General features: G+C 41.7%; 1 protein-coding gene across 11 annotated transcripts in view; it reads right to left on the bottom strand.

Moving 5' to 3' along the window:
* Positions 1–684: 684 nt before the first annotated feature.
* The window catches only part of LOC134674330 (peripheral-type benzodiazepine receptor-associated protein 1), a 59,736-nt gene continuing 38,957 nt past the window's right edge, over positions 685–21,463 (bottom strand). For 3 of the 11 annotated variants that reach the window (XM_063532354.1, XM_063532358.1, XM_063532355.1), the window contains exons 7-21: positions 21,159–21,291; positions 20,420–20,610; positions 15,563–15,766; positions 15,267–15,464; positions 14,500–14,694; positions 14,033–14,311; positions 13,073–13,132; positions 11,943–12,026; positions 10,940–11,179; positions 10,104–10,319; positions 9,758–9,988; positions 9,366–9,528; positions 9,112–9,246; positions 7,654–7,727; positions 685–6,208 (exon numbers count right to left, since the gene is read on the bottom strand). In XM_063532354.1, the coding sequence (XP_063388424.1) occupies positions 5,837–6,208; positions 7,654–7,727; positions 9,112–9,246; positions 9,366–9,528; positions 9,758–9,988; positions 10,104–10,319; positions 10,940–11,179; positions 11,943–12,026; positions 13,073–13,132; positions 14,033–14,311; positions 14,500–14,694; positions 15,267–15,464; positions 15,563–15,766; positions 20,420–20,610; positions 21,159–21,291 (2,775 nt within the window). In that variant the 3' untranslated portion in view covers positions 685–5,836. The remainder of the gene's footprint in view (positions 6,209–7,653; positions 7,728–9,111; positions 9,247–9,365; positions 9,529–9,757; positions 9,989–10,103; positions 10,320–10,939; positions 11,180–11,942; positions 12,027–13,072; positions 13,133–14,032; positions 14,312–14,499; positions 14,695–15,266; positions 15,465–15,562; positions 15,767–20,419; positions 20,611–21,158; positions 21,292–21,463) is intronic. The other 8 variants (XM_063532357.1, XM_063532361.1, XM_063532362.1 and 5 more) reach the window with 8 other exon arrangements.

The following is a 21,463-nucleotide window of genomic DNA, read 5'->3' as shown; positions in this document are numbered from 1 at the left end:
AACCATAACAGACGGCCTAACATTAGGGCTCCTCTACGCGATGGGCCAACGCCGTCCACTCCAAGGAACGCAGCCATGCGGTAGAATGAGATAACAATACACTTGCTCCCTCTAACGCATGAATGCGTCCCTTGGAGTGACCGGCGCTGGCCAATCCTGTAGAGGAGCCATTACGTACAAAGTGTATAAGCCGTAACCCCACACGTTAACTATAAATCGTAGCGATCCGGAACTTAAAAGTCCGATTTGCGCAGTTTTATCTACCGTGTGTAGATAAAACTGAGCAAATCGGACTGCACAGTTTAATCGCTACGATTTATAGTTACGTGTGTAGCCGGCATAACGTAACAGATTATTACACCGTACCGCGACCTTGGTTCGTTCAAAATCTTCGCTCTTTCTCGCTCTAACTTATAGTTGCGTCCTTAACGCACGTACGGACCACCTTACATACTATCGATACGTGCGCCGGGCCGCACCAACATCGCGAAACGGTGTGGTAGTCTGTTACGTATTTAAATATGGAGTAATATTTTTTAGTGTAGCAACATTTGTTCTGGGTATCCCCCGCCATTTTGAAAAATTTATATGAAACAAAGTTTTCTTTAGTGATATTCGATGTTTAGTGTTTTAGATGGTGTTTGATGTAGGAAGGTATAGTAGTATGTGTAGAAATACAATAAATAAAGAAGCGGCATTTGTATTATTTATTTTGTCTCAGCATATTTCATTGGTACATTGTTAAAGATTTATCCATTATAGTGTTTGCCATAATTCATCATTAAATATAATATACAACTCTTTATTTTAAATTATGCACACATGAATGCACGATTAATATACATAATTTATATTATTTCGTATAAATAACCATACACGGTACAAGTCGTGATAAAAGATATGGATACAGATTTATAACAATGTATAAACAAGTGAACAACTTTGAACGGTGTTAGAAATAACGCTAGATATTTATTAATGATAGAAAATGTTCAAATAGTACACCGCGTAGCCAAGATGCTAATCGCTTACGCTCCGTAGCGATCGAAACGCAACTGTCACTGTCGCACTAATATGGAAGAGTGATAGAGAGACATAATGCTTTTCGTTGTCGAAGCGATAGCGATTGTAACCTTGGCTAGGTGGGCAGGTTATACATACATTATATAGATATGTAGCGTAGTGCTTAGCTAAAACATCCGCAGGCGCGCATTATGTACAACAACCGAATTATACATACATAGTTATACATTCACGTGGACTAATCAGTTGCAATACATGTTACATACGAATGGTTATTATTAGGAATCGCAAGCTAAATCTGGATTTATATGTTAAAGGTTTAAACTGGGTATACCGAAGCGATTATTTAAAGGACTTAATATGAATCCCTTGTACGAAGTGAGCAATCTCGAAATAGCCTACTCGAAGCACGCTCCTGGCGGCCAGTAACCGCCCGAGAGCCATTATAACCATCCGACCTAAGCACCCGTTCAATTAAAAAAAAGTTTGGCAACGGCAAACTAAAAGGGCGTGTCGTATTAACACTAAATATGCACCATGCTTTTAGCACTGTGGTGTCTATTGTCAAATGTAAAGCCCCCTCCAGACTATGTGCGTGAATCGCGGCGCGACGTCGCGGAGCGAACATATCGCGAAGTTGACATATGACTCCACACTCGCACACTTCACGGCGATTTCGCAGTTTGGTTTGCGGCAATATGGCGGAAAAGCATCAGCTGATCGAGTTTAACTGTTAGTTATCTATGGCATCATACGTGATTTAGCTGTTTTTACATTTTGTTTTATTGTAAAACCGTAAAATATAGCTGCTTAATATAATATAATCATAATATAATTCATATTTATCTTGCCACAGAGGAGCCAAAATATTGTGTAATGTGGAGTCTTGCAAGTTCGCGCTTCGCGTCTCCTTTGACGCGGGCCGAAATACCGACAAAAAACGGAGAACAAGGCGCGAAGGCGTGAACAATCTGCGAAATCGACGCCACACTTGCGTTCGCGGCTTCGCCCGCGATTCACGCGCATAGTCTGGAGGGGGCTTAACAGTAAACCGGACCATAGAGAAAAAATGCATAGAGTGCTCACTCCATACTTCAGTTGACCATAGTTATGCAGAAAACGACCAACTCAATTTTTTTATCAATGCAGAAAGCGACTAAAGCCACTGAGTTAGGGTGTAAGTCACTTTGACAAAAATAAAAAGTTGGTCGCTTTCTACAGAACTACGGTCAGTTTTACTACCAAAAAGACTATTATTTTCGTACTCGACATCTAGCATATTTTCAGTATGAGTAGCGAATTTTCAGCTAATATTATAACCAGATTAACCGGATCTCTATTTTCAACGACTTCTGCTTAAATATTAGTTGTAAATTGTTGTTCAATACAATTTTCGTGAGTCGCGACACTAGAGAAATCTAGTGTCGAGTAGCGGTACTGACAATTCTGCTACTCGGTTCTAGATGCTGCGAAAATAATAGTGGTTTTGGTGCCAAAACTGATGTATGGATTGAGCACTCTACTTCTTACTATATTTCTCTATGACCGGACTGTCATATTGCTATGCTATGAGATTACGTTTGACTTTCTTTCCTCAGCTTAGTCAAAATGTTATGCCAAACTTTTTTTCGCTCGTAACAGAAACTTCAATCGTTAACCATTTTAAAATGTACAGTTAGAGTTTAAGTTTAATTGCCAACGCATAATAAACAATTTTAGTTAACAATCTAAGATATCGTTACAAAAGTCTTCTTTTCTTACAAATTATGATGATGCGGGATAGAAATAAATATTAACAGGCATTTTAGTTCAAATTTCATGGATACTACGGGTTTGTCAAATGAGGGACAAGCTAATCTTCCATTTGTTAATCATATATACCTAACGTAGAGGCTCCAGTGCCCGACACAGCTCCAATAATCGACATTTTCAATCATAGCAATAAAGTTGACAGCAAGGTGTCGAATATTGAGTCTTAACATGTCGATTATTGGGGTGTTTACGTTACTTAGGTAAGGTTTCATTGTTTGGAGTAAACACATTCAAAATCCAACGATTCAACATCAATTCAACAATGAATTTCACAATAACACAAAATTTGCCCGCAAAGACAAACACTGCTGTCGCGTAACACATATTTTGTACGCTATATTTATTTTATTAGTGTCTTAAGTGAATGAAAACATTAATTTCACTAAAACATTTACAATCTCCACTAATTAAGTAGATCACTGACATTATTCAGCATCTGGTATAAAGCTTCATACGTCTTACAAAACTATACTCTGTATCTTTAGGTATTTAAATAAAAGTAAACAAATAATTTGTAAATTTTCGGGTAGTTATATTATAACATTTATTAACCAACCAAATACAAAACCGCCTGGAACCGTCACTGAACAACCTGATTTTAACCTATATTATTTGATCGTGTAATGTTTTCATCTACCCTCAACTGGCTTAAGGAGCCATTTGAGGGTAGATTTTGTTTACCTTTAATTAAGTACCTAAAGATAGAGACTATAATTCAGTAACAGACGACAGGGACGCAGCTATATGTTAGAAACGGCAGAGATATCTGCATCTCACTTCTTCTTGAGTCCCTGTGGTCAGTTACTGAATTAAGTAAGTTATGTGAAGCGCTAAAACACTACACAAGTCAAACAACTGAGGGAGCCTACCGCAAAAATCGAAATTTCGTTAGTGCACACTTGATCACTTTGTCGTAAATTCTGTAGCACTTGGACACTTAGAGTGATCGTGAGTGCCAGGTTTGACCCCTGTTTAATAAATTAATTTTGAATATATTTTCAAATAGCAAAATTTACAAATTGTCATTACAATCTTGTAATTAACTATACCTAAAGCGTTACTAGGTACAAGCTAGACTGTATATAATACAAGATAATTAAAATGTCAATGATCTACATCAAAATGATCGTGAATGAACACATAATATTTGTGTCAGTACCCTTATAATAGTTTACTAAATTAACCTTAATTAAACCATAGAACCAATAGGATAACATTTAAAATGATGTAATATTATTAAGTAACAATTCAGTCAGAAATTCAGAATGGGCACACAACTTACTTCAGACTTACTTACTTTTTTGCTGTCTAAGCAACTTTAAAGGGCTTTCTAACTTTTTTTCGGTGTTTTAGTCATTTAGTGCACAATTAATGTCGTGTAAATCAATTGCATTTGTTTCTAACCGACATCGCGATTACACAAATGGGGTACATAAATCGTAATCCCTTTCGAAGCAGCTTTGCTACGAAATGCTACGGCATAGCCCGTAGCAGGCTAAAACTAATCTCGTAGTAAAGGATAATGCTACGCGCGCGCGCACACAATGTTAAATCATGCCATGCGCGCTGAAAGGGTTTGAAAACTTTGAAAAGACATGTGGACTAAATTCTTGAAGGCGTAACCTAAAAACAATTTATTGGATGATTTAGTATGAATGCCTCATGTTATTGTAACTGAAACATTACCTAGTATTTCCAAGGAGTAAACATGGCGGACTCTTGTAATTTTCGTCGAATTCGTGATTTATAAACAGGCTTCTTTTGATAGCTATAACTATTAGTTTCAAAGGAAAACAATTTGAAGTGAGAACTCTTCGAAATTCCTTAGTGATAAATGACGCAGAATTATTAATGTAGTACAATTATTATTATTAGAATGATAAAGATGGTATCACGTCTACTATCACAGAATATTATTATTTCGAGAATATCGTGGGGGCGTGCTGACGCTCGCACAAGATGCCTACTTCAGATAGTTTAAGTTTAACATGTTAACGTTGTTATACTACCTTCAAAAATATGCAGGAATTATTATAATAATGCTGTTATCACTTTGATGTACGTGAATATGATATAATTTATAATTATTTTCTGGCAGTTTGACTCGGTAAGGCCCGGACCATAAACAATTAAATTTGGTTCTTCTGAACAACCATATTAGCAGTTCGTGTGCTTCCATTTTGTGACGTCGCCTGTGAGAACTCCCAACAGGATGGGTTGCCGAGCCCCGTCTCGTTGTGCGTTGGCATGCCTGGCGAGCTGTGGCGAACCTACAGGACACGCTTGTGCAGTGGAAAGCGATGGATGAACATTGCTTGCCGGAGCTTGTCAAGCACGTCGACGGACCCTCAGATGTCGCCTGCAGCAAACTCTAGCATCCTCAAAATACAGTTCTTGGTCAGAAGGACGGTTGCAACAGGACATCTTTGCATTTTTGTATATTATTATTTTACCCGAAACAGACTAGTTAAGTATTTCAAACAATATTTATAAAAAGAGAGATTTAAAGGTTTAATTCCTGTTTGTAAGTAAGGAAACCTCACAGCTAGCGATCGTAAACGTAACGTAGAAAATCACAACAACTATGCCACGAGGACTGTAAAGTAACAACTAGACAATAACTTCATTATAATTTCATATCTATACATACGACAATATGCAGTTACAATGCTATAATGTGTAAACAATTTATATAATCTAACAGACGGGCAAGATGTCCGAGAGATAGAAAACGTACACGACTAACTCGAGGCGGATGACTCCACCCCGACCGTGGAGAGGTAACTATCGAGACAGCACTAATATTGAATATTCACTAGACTGTGCGTTTATTGAATTCATTTAATATTTACATTTCTTACAGTACTCTCGTCGGCGCGTAGCACCGTTCGGTCAGGGCGCGATAATACCAAACACGGGCCCTTACGCGCGCGCGGCCGGTCCGCCGCGGCCGTCACGCGGCGCGCGGCGGCTCGGCGCCGCGGAGCCCGGGGCGCCGCCATTATTTGCCGCCCAGCCCGAACTTCATGAAGATCAGCTCCTTGCCTTTGCTGAGGATGTCGCCGCCGGGAGCGGTCATCTCGGTGAACTTCTGCATGAGGTTGGGCTGGGAGGTGGGCGGCTGCTGCTGCGCGGGCGTCTGGAGCGGCTGCACGGCGGGCTGCGGGACGACGGCGGGGCCGGCGCGGCGTGCGGGCGACGCGGCGGCGGGCGGCGCGGCGGCGGGGCTGCTGCCGAGCGAGCCGAGCCCGCCCAGTGAGCCCAGGCCGCCGGTGGCGGGCGACTGCACGGGCGTGCCGACGTTACCAGCGCTCGTGCGCGCGATCGTGCTCGCCGGCGCCGGCGCGCTCGCTGCGCCTCTCGCCCTCGCCTGCTGCATCCCACCACATTACTCATCACGAATATCAGCACAGATCACACGTGCTGTGGCCATGAAGATCCGTTATCACCGTATCAAAGCATCCATAAGATACTTGTGATTACTTAATTTTTTTACTAAACACTGATAGCGTGACAGATGGATACTTTGCCACTGGTGAGAAGCGTAACCATCATAAGCCCTTTGAGGAAAGACCAAAAATATATTGCCCGCAATTACGGCAAGTGTGATCTAAGCGTGATTTTCGATTAAGTACCTATAGCAATGCATTTTATCGATCTTTCACTCTTAGTGGCCAGTCGTAAGTTGTAACATTTACATTCACAGGTAGTTATTCGAAGTTATAATGACTATTTAGTTTTGCTGGTGAAAACAGTTCTAGATAAAAGTAAGGAATATAACTAAAGTTAGTCGACAAAATTCATTGCAAGGCAAAGATTTATTAATTGCAAATATTTTTGTGAAAACTAGCCACTAGTTCTTTTACTATTTGGTTTATTAATTTAATAGCAAATATCATTAAATTCATGAACTGTGGATCTTTCTTTCAATCGAATGTAAATTACATGTTATCATGCGTTATGAATAAGTACCCTACGTTTGTGACAAATTTGCTAAATATATTCGCTTTAAAATACTCACAATTTATACAGGAATACTCAGATATATCGTATAAAAACGAAAAAATGTGCAATAATTTGAAACATGCATGCCATTCAATAAAGCCAGTGAAAGATGCTTAGAGGGAAATGTTAGTATTTAAATGAACAATTTACGTTTAGGTATTTGATGTTAGGTGTATATTAAGTTAAAATTGTACTTTCTCATCATGCTTTAATCAACTACAACATAAAGCATTCAAAGATTTATTAAGCGCTTTGCGATTACTCCAAAAAGTTGTTTAACATCTTTAATTGTAATAAAAATGCTGCAAAAGTATCTTCGCATGTAAGAATTCGCATTAGGAATTTCTGTAAACACTCCCATTTGATGATAATATTAATATCGCATATTAATATCAATAGCGCATTAATAATCGCATAGCACTTGAAAAATCACACTCACAGGCCTCTGAGAGATTGTCATTGCAATACGGTGAATGGTCTATGGTATATCTGATGTGAGTGAAGTATACGCCAGTGTCAGATTGTACTAGTCGCTGTATGTGGCCAGTCTGGCATGATGCTAGTGATGTTGGGCAATGCCGAGCGTTCGCGTCGGACTATCAGACTACCGAACGCCCTCAAGATACACTGAGCGTAACAATGAATCGCAAGGTAAACAATAACTGTACAAATAAACAAAATAATGAAGAAAAGAAAGTGAGAAAATAAATATACAGAGATGAAGTGACAGTTTAACAAAAACGACTAGAATCGTTGCATAGTATATTTGAAACAGTATTGTTGTGGGTCGATTATATACCGTATTATTTTTACCTGTGAATTCACCTGTTCTGGATTACTGGCGCAAGTGTTGTGGTCTAACTGAGAAGGGGGAAGAGGGCAGGCATCTAGCAAACAGACAATACACACAACATATATAGTGACCACAGACAACCACTTGAATCTTGGATCACACCTCACGCACCTCGTGACTTCTGTGCTGAGTATGTTGCGTGTATTTGTTCAGAGCCTACCCACTCTCGTGGATCTAACGACCGCGCCCGCACTCGGGTCGCACGTGGAAACAAAATAAAAACAGGACAGAGAGTTGGATAGATAACGTAGACAAAAATAATATAAGGTGTCCTTAAACGCATTGTGATGAGAACACTGTATTATTGATCCCGAGCTTATGTAGGATACAATGGGATTTAACAGGCTTGTTAGTTATGGCAGTTATGGTAAATCCGAGTGAATCCAGAACGTTCTTTGAACGATGTTTGTGACTGTGTAATCCAAGATAGTGTAAATTAGCAAAGTGTACACCAAGAGTCTTTGTGCTCCGTAGATTGCAACCGGACTCGCGTTGTACAAAAACATCCCGTTTCAATTAGAAATTTAGCATTATTTCAGACATAGGTATAATTATATAGTCTTTCTTCAGATTGAACATTGAAATCTTACAAAGTTATTGAACAATATTAATTTATATCAATATGACTTAAATAGAGTAATTAGTTATTCCTATGTAGAACCGCGAACACTAAGTCTTGATCACACCTATCGTGCTTTGTACCATTAAATGCACAGGAAAATGCTGTCTCATTCGTATGCCCCGTCGGTGTGATCAGGACGAAAGGGATGGATAACGGAACGTAATCTCGAGACTGAACTCGTGACCCGCCTGTGCGAGTCCCGTCGCAATCGCAACACCGTGTACAGGAAAGATGATAGAGGATACCAGAGCGAAATAGCTAGCGTCTCTCAGTAGTCACATAGCAAGTCCAAGGTGCAAACATGAAACACTCAAAGCTCTCAGTGATCTGAACGGAACCTAATCGTCATCACTGAACTTACCAAACTTTGTCTTTATTATCTTTATACAGCTAACAGGGAGAGTAACTAGGACAGCGAATATTGAAAAGCCGGTCGCGGCTAGGGTTACCATCAGGAAGTCGAAGGGATAGGCGAGAAAGGGCGCGGGAACTTTGGCCGTTCTAAAATAACCCATAACCCACACTTATTTAGATTTTGAAAACTTTATGTTATTTATTTCAAAGTCCAGAAATGGAGAACGTAACTAATTTGTGTGAGGTCGTCGGTAAAGAGAAATAACATAAAAATCTCCAAAATCTAAAAAGTGGAGAGTACGGTTTTTAGAACGGCCCACCTATATCACCGTGTTACGATGCGAGCCTTGGGTCCACCTGTGGCCTTTTGCAGCGTTCCTTATCAGGAGCCGGTAACCCTAGTCGCGGCTCTACACAGTACATAGAGAGTGTGGAGTGGTACCTTTCCTCTGCTGGTTGCGCGGCGCGGGCGCCACGTTGTCGCGCGGCGGCGGCGGCGGGCCGCGCGCGCCCGGGCCCGGCGCCGCGCCCCCGCCCCGCCCGCGCAGCGCCGCCCCGCCCCTGCCGCCCACAGCGCCTGCGAAACAAAACCAACTTAGCGAGGAAGATGCTGGGTACGAACTCGCGCACGGCGTTTATCTTCGTGATGAAGAAACTGTCATTATCCATCTTTAGGCTGGCACTGTTGGCACTGACCTGGTCCAGGCTGGCCGGTGCCCGCGTACTGGTCGTTCGACTCTGCGAGGAAGTTGCTGGGCACGAGCCCGCGCACGCCATCTATCTCCGCCATGAAGAAGCCGTCGTCGTCCATGTCTCCGTACACGTGGATTATCTGCCCCGTCTGGAAACTTAGCTCCGCCTGCAAAGATAAGTATTCTAGATTTATTTTTTGTTAAGGAAACAGTGATCTGTGATTACCTGATCGAATAGACCCTCTGTTATAAGTCCATTAAACTTACACAGTTGTTTTTCATGGACTGGTTTGATTACAAGTTCGTCTAGTGGTCGCCAGTCACACTATATACCGGCTTGACTTGCGACTTCTACTTGTATATAATATGTGGTATAACATATGCAGTCGCACTTACATCAGCATCCACGTTAGGGCTCAGTTCCTGCGGGTCGTAGTCGAACAGCGCCACCATGCGGCGCACGGGCTGGTTCGCGTACGAGTCCGTCCAGCGGTCGCGGGGCTTGCTGGCCGCCGCCTGCCCCGCGTCCGCCTCCGACACCTCCACCACCATGTTGTGCGGTACGTAGCCCCGTCGCCCGCGGCACTCGCCCCAAAAGAAACCGTCTGCGTCCTTGTCTCCCCACACCTGTCAAGTGTAAATGAAATGGTATGTATTTGTATTCTACCCAAATAAATAATGGTGATAAATCTCAAATTTTCTTGACTCGTTCAACGAGGCTGTTGCTGGCGCAATAACACACCTTGATGATGTCTCCATCACTAAACGGCAGTTCTTCATCGCAGCTCTCCGGGTTAGGGCTCATGGTTGCCGGATCGTAGTCGAAGAGCGCCATGAAGTACCGACTTCGTTTGGACTGCGGGTGCTGCTGCGGGTGGCGCGGGGCGGCGCCCCTCGGCCCCTGTGGGGCGCCCCCGCGCGGCCCGTACGCGCCCTGCTGCCCTTGTTGTTGTTGTTGCTGTGGACGCGATCACACGTTACATTCAGACCAATCCCGTGACAGCCAGCAGGGAAGTGGGCAAAGGAAGTATATAAAAGCCTTATCGAAACAAAAAAGTCCGAATTCAATAACATTCGGAGAAGGATGACCTTGTTCACACGTTAAATGTTCTTTTCAGGTAAACTAGGCAGTGTGAACAAGCTCGCTCCCTTGCGAACTTTTTGGCAAATAAATAAGTATTGTAAGTTAGGGTAATATCAGGAGCGGGAAAGTGTGGAACCCGTGACCGCAGAGGAGACTTAACGACGTTTTCCGAACTCCCCCGCTCCAGACCTTGCCCCAACTTACCTTAATTGTTTTTATACTCTCGCTGCCAACTTCCCTGCTGGCTGCCGCGAAAGTGAGCTGAAGAAATTGTTCCCTAAAAGACAAGCATTAGAGGTTCATCGCAAAATGCAAGCAGAACTGTTCAATAAGACTTGAGTTGTAATAAGGTCAGAAAGGTACAAGTTGAAAAATTAACTACGAATAGGTACAACATGCCTCAATATCACGAAGAAAAATTTAAAGATTGCTTTCCAAAAGCTGATCGGGACAGTCAAAGATGAAGTTAGTAATGATTAGGAAGGTGAAAGAACCTGGTGGGGGTTAGGAGGGCGGCCCCTCTCGTGGTGGTTCCTCGGCGGGGGTTGGTTGTAGGGCGGCATGGGGCCGGCCGCGGGGCCCGGGGCGCCGGGGTACGGAGGCTGGCTACTTGGGTACTGGCCGGCTGGCTGTGGTTGATAGGGGGGTTGCTGCGTGCCATGGTAGGCTTGTGTATTCGGGTACGGCTGACCCGATGGCTGCTGCGACGCTTGCGCTGGTTGGGACGGTTGCTGCTGACGTCCGTACGAACCAACACATTAATAAGGTTAGATTTTCCATAAAAAAGCCAATAGCAATAGTTCAAGCTCATAGCCACAATAATCCTTCATCGGCCTTATGCGTCAAGCGATAAAAACGTTACCTTCTCCTCGGGCGATAAATAGTAAAAGACATTCCGTTGTAGCTCTAGTCAACCCCCATGCACAACGAAAGCTAGCGTGCAGCGCTTACACTTGGAACCAATCATTCAATAGCAGACATTACAATAAGTTAGTTGATCTTAACTCAGAAGTGCTTGACAATAAATGCGTTTCAACTGTTAAACAGAAAGACTCGTCCGGAATCCGTTAGTTACGTATATCGTTATTGAGTTTTAGCACCCCGCCTAAGTCCTTAAGTTAACATTTATAGGTTGAGTGTGGTGGTGTGTGACGGGAGGTGTGGGTCGAGTGTCGCGTCGAAGCCAAGACAACATGCAGGAACAACCATACAAGACGGCGCGCATGCTCGAGTGAATGATCTGTAGGTATCGAGTGCTGTGGTGTGGTCAAGGTTCTGGACTGGCCTAACGAGCGTCGGCCGGGCCTCGTGGAGTGCTTGTGTCACCCTGCGTGTCGGACGTCGGACATTGAGGACGTACAGTTACAAGTGAAGATGACAACACAGATACACCGAAAAGTGGAAACTCGTGATTGGGATAAATTCCGCAAAAAGTTGAAATTGAGAGAGCTTTGTGATAGGTGAGCACATCGATGACAGCTAGGAGAGATCGCAGACCTGCTGGCGGCGGCGTTCCTCGTCCTCACTACCCAGCTCCGCCGCTCCCTCTTTAGTGATTTCGATGGCCGGTATCCCCGATTGCTGATACCACACGGTCATTCAATATTTAGCATAGAACAAATTTACTCTCAAACAGGATAAAAGAATATCAAATTAAATGTTTTATGGATACAAGTGCTGACGGGATGGTCCATGTTGATGGCGAATGGAAACAAAAAGTTGATGGCGTCGCTCGTGATCGTCACATGGAGCTTGTTGCGTCAACACATTTGATATTATACTTATATTTAGGACAACAGGAAGCAGTTTCACTGACGCGTGTCTACAGTAGGGTGTACAGACACTACGAGTAGAGCAAGTGAAGCCGTTCAGGAAGCGAAGTGGAAAGTGGAAGATCTTAGCCGTGGAAGCGACTTCTCCAATAGCTCGTGATTTGCTGAAGCTTACTTTTTGGTTAATCACTTTATTATTTTTCCCGTTATCCTCGTGTGTTATCTAACGCCGGATATTTGATGCCAGTGACATTTGATGTGTTTATGAGTTGGGATTGATAGTATGAGTATGCTTTGGATGTTAACTGTTTATCATAATATCTAGAAATACAGTAGGTTAGACTTAAAAATTCTCTACAAATTCAAGAGCATTTCATGACTAAAGAGTAGAATTTAAGAATGATTGTCACGATGTATTGCTTGTACTTGGGGTAATGTATCTTTTATCCCTCTATGAATCTATTAAAACTTCTAATATAAAATCATTCACTGAAATAGTTGAGGAGAAAGTTAAAGTTTCCATAACTAATGTATGCGTAAAATATATATCTCAGTTTTCTACAATCTTGTTTCGTCTACTTTTAATGTGAATATAATATTAATATAGAAGCGGGTAAATATTTATTTCATATGCTGATTTTATGACTACTTTGGTATGTATAATACGTTACTATTAGAAAACGGGCACACTGTGTAAGTTGATAACCAAATAATATCAGAACTCATTACATAACTATTAACTCAAACAAAAGGCACTCTCAAAACAAACTCATTCTAAACAAACTAAACTGGTGAATAAGAACGTTAGAAAGAAACAAAAGAAGATATTTGAAAAGACGTGTTAAAATTCCTTACCGAAGGGGTTATTTTGTCGAATATACTCTTTAGGAGGCCTGTGCCGAATCCACTCGCGGGCTACGGAAAGGTGTAACAGTTATGTGAGAGAGCGAGGTTAGGTTAGACTATAAGTGGCATGATTCTATCATGAGCTTCATGGATGGTCTGTCTGTGTCACAAAGTACAAGCTCTTTAACTGTTCTAAGTAGGTATATTTGTAAGGTGTCGTGCGTTGTATCGGGTATCGGCCAATAGCACTAGGACTACTACTGATCTAGTCGCAAGCAGTAGGTATGCATTTAATTTTGAACGTTCGAGCCGAGTGCATAGCTATCGATGTCGCGCGTGGTGGTGTCGCGTCGCGCCCGCGCCGGCGCCGCGGATACTACACGGACTGGACATGTTAGGAGATGCCAGCGACAGAACCACAGGAGATAGTATAAAGAGTGCAGTTTGCAACACTGATGTCACGCGACAAACCGTTCCAGGCCGACCATTACTACAAGATAAAATAACACTATTAAAGAAGCAGCATGGTCGCCAGGACCGTTTATCGCGTTAGAAGAGAGCATATGACACTGATAATTATAATGATAGCTAAAGACACAGACGAAGAAGATCTTCAGAGATAAAATCAAAATATGAAGCTCATATACATACTTGACCAAGATCATATTAAAGAAAATGTACTGGCGAACTCAAATACAAAGGTACACACAAAATATAATACAACACTAATTTGCAAACCAATGTAGACAAGGTGCCGTGACAACGAACATTTAGTTACAAATTTAATGAACACATTTAGCGTTAATATAATTCTAAGGGGCATTTCATTAAACACTTTATTGTCCAGGAAGATATACGAGTAATATAGAGTTTCATGTAGTATCCAAAAGTGTATTAAGAGTTTCTTTGTAACTGTTAAATTCATTAATATGGTATGTTTGCAAAGTTAGTAAATAATTAAAAGGTCACCTGAGCGGCATGCGGATCGTGTCGGTTGGCGGAGGGGAATATCTCCTTATCCGAGAGGTTCTCGTCGTGTTCTAGCACTTGCTGGTGCTGCTGGTAGGGCTGCGGGCGCTGCTGGCCACGGAAGCCTTGTTGCTGCCCAGAGGGGCCCATAGGACCCATAGGACCCATAGGGCCCATGGGACCCCGAGGCCCACGGTTCACGACCCCGCGCAGTACCGCAGGCGGGATCGGAGTTGGCGCGCTGTCTCCCGACTGACTGTCGCGAGACTTTGTACGAACCTGGAAGCAATAAAAATAAAATAACAAAAATACATTTACTCAGCGCGATTTCAGTGCAGGTTATATATAACTTAAAAATATATTTTCAAGTGATCATTTTAGTAGATAAATATATTTAGATAAGTGGATAAAATATTGCCAAAACGCAGCGTCCGGAAAGCCATAAAGCTACATCGAACCGTACTCACTGTGACACATTTGGGATTGAGGCCGATCAGCTTTCCGATGTCGATGAGCGCGTGATCTCCGGTGGGGGAGTCGACGTCGGTCACCTTCTTGCCGTCCGCGTAGACGGCGTACCCCGTGACGGGCCCGGAGGCGGGCGGGCGCAGCACGGGCTGCCACGTCACCAGCAGCGTGCCATCCTGCGGGCCCGCTTCCACCTGCGACACCGCACCAATCACCACCAACAATCCAGCTGAATATTCCTCATGCTAGCCAATTGGGTTTTGACAATATTTCTATCGCATGACCAGCTTCGAACACATCAACAAGCCACATCGACGGAGGAGACAGAGGCGGGGGCGCTAGGCTAAACGACACAGGGAAGGAACCATCGATTGAATTTTGTAGGTGAGCTGGATTTATGGTTGCGATTGACGCGACATCCTCGAAACGGTCGGGCGTGCTGTGTGCTTTGAGGTTGTGTTATTATTTGAAAGAAATAGGGTTGTGTTAGTTTCCGTGTATAAGTATATAAATATGTATTTTATCCATCACACACTTTGTGGAGCGTTGGAAGCTGACTTACAGTGCGTGTGCTCACTTCTTAAATATCCAAGTCAATGAAATTGTCCATTGCCCACATCATGTTTTGGAATGCCCGAAATGAATACATACAATTACATACAAATAAGTTACAATATCAGCGAGCGGGGAATGTGTGTGTACATAAATTTGGGTTAAAGCATGCTTGGTACACTTCATGCCAGTGGCAGGTCGTGGGTACACGTACCATGATCTCGGCGGGCGGGTCGGGGAGGCCCTTGGGGAGGGTCCGGAAGTCCGTGTAGGCCCCGGGGGCCTCTTCTATAGGTATACCAGAAGGTGGTCCGGCTCGTAAGTGTTTTGCTCGGACCGTTACTCTATACTGTGTGCTTGGAGACAAACCGGTGATCGTGTGGCGGTACACTCCGGGCTTTACTGTTCGAACCTGTAAGAATTGAACAAATTGAATTATAACAGTTAATTAATAGTTATTTCTTTTGCCGAAATAATACAGGAGAAAAAGCTTTCTTAAGTTAGACTAACCTCAACATTATTGACGCAAACGACGTGCTGATGGTTTGAATTAGCCGGCAGCCAGGAGATAACGGCCTGCGAGCATGTCACACCGCTGGCGCGCACGCACGTCGGGCCCATGTTGGCCGTGTCACGCCCGATCACCATGGTGCAGGCTGCGTCACGGGACGTGCGCCGTGTGACCGTCACTGAACGCACGCTGATGCGGTGCGGCTAGAAATTAAATTATGTTTAAATAGCTCCAGATTTGTGGCTGCGTCTAATAATGTTAAAAGACGGGCGTACGAGACCGCGACCTGAGTACGGTTTGAGGCCAGCACGGATATGATGATCGTTTTTGTCTACATGATAGCGTGACAAAACGGTATCCGTCACTTTCTATCCCGCGGTGTTATAAAGTGACAGTTATTTTATCACGTGAATAATCTTGGATAAACGTGGATAAAGCCATCCATAATACGCCTACTGGTCGAAATAATGTAAGATGGTTTGCCGTACGGCCTTTAGCAGCTATGAGTGAGAGCGAAAAAAAGATACGCTGACCAGACTAAATTCTATACCTTTATCGTATAATTTACTTACTTTTTAGTGTTGACCTAAAACTACCTAAACTGTGAAATTGTAGTAGCGGATGTATTGTCTAATCTAAATCATGGAACATCTATCAAATATATTGGTTAAAGACAAATGCAAGTGAAAATACGCCATGTAATGAATTCGAACCTTTTACTATATATTAAACTGTAACTGCATCCCATAAATGTGCCCAGCAATAATCGAATAAACGTTTATCGAACCTTTCTACTGTAGCAACTGGTAAGAAAGGTTACCAGTTACCTTCATAATCGTAGTTAATTAGTAAAACTTACATTTGTTTGATAGAAAACTTTAGAATATATACAGTAGCGACCAAAAGTATTTTGACAATGATAATAACTTTGGTATTGTATGAAACATATTAGTTTTTTCAAATGATTTTTTGATAATTTAATCAATGGCTTAAAAGCTTCTTGAAACACGTAAAAAGCTTAGTCTCATCGAATGAAAATATAAACTTGGCAACAAAAAATGACAATTTACGGGTTCAAAAGTATTTTGACACGGTTCTTTTTTACAATTATTTTGAGAACAGAGCCGCATAATTTCACTATTTTGGAAGTAATTACATCTGAATACTTCTCTTAATATGCCAAACATAAAGCATATTCGAACGATTTCAAGCAAGCTGGTGCGGCTGCACTTTAGAAAGATAAGTAGCAAGCTGAGGTTTCGCGGACTTTTGGTGTATCACTGCATCTGATTTCTGTCTGGAATAAGCAGTTCAAGGCTCGAAACTGCATCACAAATAAGCATAGAAGCGGTTGTCCTCGAAAAACGACTTCTACAACTGATCGTGTAATAAAAAAGATTTCAGTAGAACACCTATGGAAGCGTACAGTAACAATTAAAAATTAACTAAAAAATAACTATAATGTAAAGGTTGTTGTTTTTAATATTAAACTACTCTTAATAGAGCATGGATTACATGGTCGACGCCTATTAAAAAATATATACATATTTCAGCAAAGAATAAGGTATCCCAATTAGCAATCGCGATTCGTGACAAGTTGTGGACAAGTTCCGATTGCTCAAAAACTTTATGGAGTGACGAAAGCAAGTTTAATTTAATGTCGTCGGATGGTATCAAGTATGTGCGTCGTCCAAATAACAAAAGACACGTTGTGCGATACCAGGTACCCACCCAGTCTAGCCTGGTGGCATTGGTGGCCCTAACGTAATGGCTTGGCGATATTTTTCTCGCCATGGAGTCGGGCCTCCCGTACGAATTGATGGGACAATGGATCGATATGTATATGAAAATTTACTCTACACACAAATGATACCATATACAAAAGAAAATATGCCACTTCGCTGGGTTTTTCAGCATGATAACGACCTCAAACACAAATCCGATCATGTAAAGGCTTCTTTAATGCAAAATCTAGGTTTTTGAGTGGCCTAGTCAAGGTACTGATCTTAATGCTATAGAGCTTTTATAGAAAGCGTTGGATCGTCCAGTGTGAGGTGCAGAAATAATTCAAACAATGGGGTTTTTTCCAAGGTCTTCAGTCAGAATGGGCGAACATACTATATGATCATATACAGAAGTTAGGGGACTTTATGCCGTCTCGATTTACTGCTGTGAGGAAAGCCAGAGGATATGCCATTAAATATTAATGAAATGTTTTTTTTAACCGTCTTGCCAGTTCAGCAAAAGCATTTCATTAAAGTGTCAAAATACTTTTGATCTACCTGTAGCGCAAATTATCAGTTTTAATTCTAAGTCTGTTGTTTAATTTTAGTAATCTAAGTGGAAACGTAACAAATGAAGGGTGAATAAAATATAATCGTAACGTAATGATTAAATATATACCCTATTCATAAACATATTGAAAGAAGTTCGTTTGTCAAAATACTTTTGATCGCTACTGTATGAATACACGTTGACCTTAAAATTTCGATCAGAACTCGAATGTTTATATCTTCTTTTTTTAATCCTATATGACTTTTTTAGGACATCAAGTTACTTATCACCAATTTATATAATCGTGTTATTTTAGGATATAGTAGAATAGGAACGTAATTATAGGCAGTATGGAATGTGAATACTACATTTTAGTATGATATTTGTTGTATTATGTAACTAGTATTATTTTAAAAGGCTGGCGCAACAAAAATAAGAGTGGCGATTACTCCACCGACAAGAGCATTATAGCTCTTAAATACTGATGATGATGTAGAAGTACAGGGCGTTACATTCATACAGGGCAGTGAGAGAAAATCAAAATTTTCAGAGACAGCTCAATGAACGAGATGAACATGAATCCAATTTTAGGTATAGAAATACTAAATAGACGTTCGAAAAAAACGTGGTTCTTATAATTTGTTATTCATCTAATATCTTGTGTTGTCCTATTTGGATGTAGGTAACACCCCATGAAGTATTCGTAAATTTTAGTACCTAATGCTAAAAGCAAAATATACTGTCAAACCAACCTACAAGACTAATTACATTACTTTGAAAACTAGAATTTGAAGCCAGATATCGACATGAAGCTTTTCGATTTTAAAACTGATACAGAAGTTCATTAACCTTTCGCCATTATAATAGAAACAGTTGGTATTCTATATTGATGTGGTGACTCATGTAGATATCCAACGGTTAAAAACCTCGTTTTAAAACGGGAAAACTAACACTCTCTTTACTCTACGCCTAAAGTGAGCAAAAGTAAAAATATTATCTAGCGATCTCGGGATTGCAATTACGTTAACTCTGAGGACTAAGTTGAAATAGCATCTAGCTAGAATATTTTCCGGCGACTACTGACTAAGCGTAGCTATTTACCGCAGAAATACATAACTAATGTAGGTAAACATTATGGTCCTCAGAAAATAAGAAGTCAAATCTCACATTTCAATACTTTTCGCAAATGATAAATCACGCTCAGATTAGAGTTTGACCATTGGAACGTTATGTATGTTGCGTCTAATTGCCCTTTTCATACATTTTGTATGAAGATATTATACGAGCATTCCATGAAATTGTCTACCGTTGTCCCGTACAAACGCGAAATTTCTGAAGATTTAAAGGTATAGGAGTTTCCTTTTCTATGACAAATGGTCAAAAATATGCACAGAAAAATAATTGCCTGCTTTAAATGCCGAGAAAAAAGTCCCAACACAGGAAATTAAATGAGTTTGTACGGGACAGCCCGTGGAATGCTCCTATATGGGTCGCGGTAATTAGACCGCTGAGATATAGATATTTTATGAGAATTACCCATACCATAATTGGCGCAGTCAGTAGGATGGACTACCGCGTTGCAGTCAGTTTGACAATTTGAAGTTTTATTTGCTAGGGACCATTTGCGATGATTGAGCAAAATACATGACAAAGGCTAATGTTATATATTTTGTACAATTTTTACCCTGCCAACCGGGAATGCCTTGAAAATTCAAATGTGCTTTATTGACAGATCATACACAAGCTATCATACGTATATGTCATATCTATGCTTAGAAATAGAACTAGCAGCGGGATAGGGTATATCTAAGTGTAATTTCGTATCGATTGTATCAAGTATCAACTCAAAAAGTATTGTACTTAGAGAATATAACCAAACGGAGTGGCCATTAACAGGCGTTCCCCTCTGTCGAAAATAGGCGGCCAATGGTCAACCACATGTCAACCACATGTATGGACTGACGTTTATCTGACATGACGTACCTATACATTCAGTGGCGGATTTCCCATAAGGCACAGTAGGCCCGGGCCTAGGGCGGCGAGATATTAGGGGCGGCAAATTGAGACAAAAAATTCGCTGATGATAACAAAAAATAACTCAATATTAGGCCAGGCAACAAATTCTCAAAAAAAGGTAATATATCTTTTCGTTGCCTAATCTAAATGTAGTCAATATGATGGGTGCTGATGCTGAGAAAGGGGCGGCTACAAGGCTTGGGGCCTAGGGCGGCAAAGACTGTAAGTCCGCCACTGTATACATTTGATGTGCCCCTCCCCCGCAAAAAACGGGAGACTATTTTGTACCGAAAATAATAGACATGGCGTCTCCGTTGGTTATATCCTCTAAGGTATTGTAAGTGTATGTGTAAGACTATAGTGAGCATATTACATTTATTTCATGAGAGAGTTTACCAATTTATATTTTATTTTAATCTGCGGCTGTAGCATGGTAGGATTTTTATCGCCTGTCACTATGCCTGTCCCTTTCGGACTTTTATACTTGATAAAACATGACAGGCGATAAAAATGTGACCATGCTACAATCGCTGAATCCCAATCCATGATAAAGAATAGACACTCACTCGATTAGAATCGACTCCTTCAACCAGCGCGCGTGTCCTCTCCGAAGCCTTGACAGTTGTCTTCAGGACTCCGTCGACGTACACATGGTAGCTCTCGATATTGGCTTGCTGGACGCCCTCAGGCGCCGTCCAGCCGATGAGCACGGACTTGTTGAGCTGTCGCTCCAGTGTCAGCTGCCGCGGCGCCGGGACTAGCGACGAGAAAAACAGCTCGACTGGCGTGAATCGCAATTGCGAAGTGCGGGGACATGCGAAGCGTGCGGCGGTCCAGGGGAAGACAAAGGTATCGCTGTAGATGGCTATGTCTAATGCTAAAGCTATGACAGTTATAAAATGTCTTTCTATTTATGCTACTCTTTTAGTCAATGACCTGTCATGGCACATTGTAAATGTGGTCATGTTCGGCCAGAATTATCTAGAAAAGCTTTGCAACTCTAAAGATGTGTAAAATGGCTCGATATTGTAAAGGTACTGCTTGCTAAAAGCTACTTAAAGCATTAGTGCTCTTAGTTTTTTTTCTGTAGAATAATTAACTATTTTGATGGAAATTTTTCACAAATTAACAAACTATGATCACTAAAGTTATCGTTAGTTGATAAAATTTCCAAAACATGCATATCAATGACTGGGTCTGTGCTTTGTGTGAATGAAAATTGAGTTCAAATCTGTAATCAATGCTAACTATATGATTCGATATTAATGATCTCTCTAAGTGTAGCAAGTCAGAACTAGAGCTTACCGTTGTCGTCGTCTTCAGGTCCTTCGCTAAGATCGGCCACCTCGCTGAGCCGCGCGACGTCGCGACTGAGCGAGAGGTCGCTGATGGCTGTCGTCGCCGATTCGTCGGCGTCTCGGAGTGTGGCTACTACAGCCTGTAGAAAGGTAACATTATCATTATCATTCCATCCAGTTACAAGAAGTTTATTAACGGAAAACGCCATTCCTCGAGATATCTAGAACCTCCGCAGCAGCATTTGTCGCATATGCGCACTACTTGACAAATCACTGCGATGTTAAACGTTCGTAGTTGGTACAAAACAAATC

Source organism: Cydia fagiglandana, chromosome 20 (assembly GCF_963556715.1).
Source record: "Cydia fagiglandana chromosome 20, ilCydFagi1.1, whole genome shotgun sequence".
Classification (NCBI taxonomy): Eukaryota; Metazoa; Arthropoda; class Insecta; order Lepidoptera; family Tortricidae; genus Cydia; species Cydia fagiglandana.
Note: the sequence above shows the minus strand (reverse complement) of the source record. Positions and strands in the feature narration are given on the sequence as shown.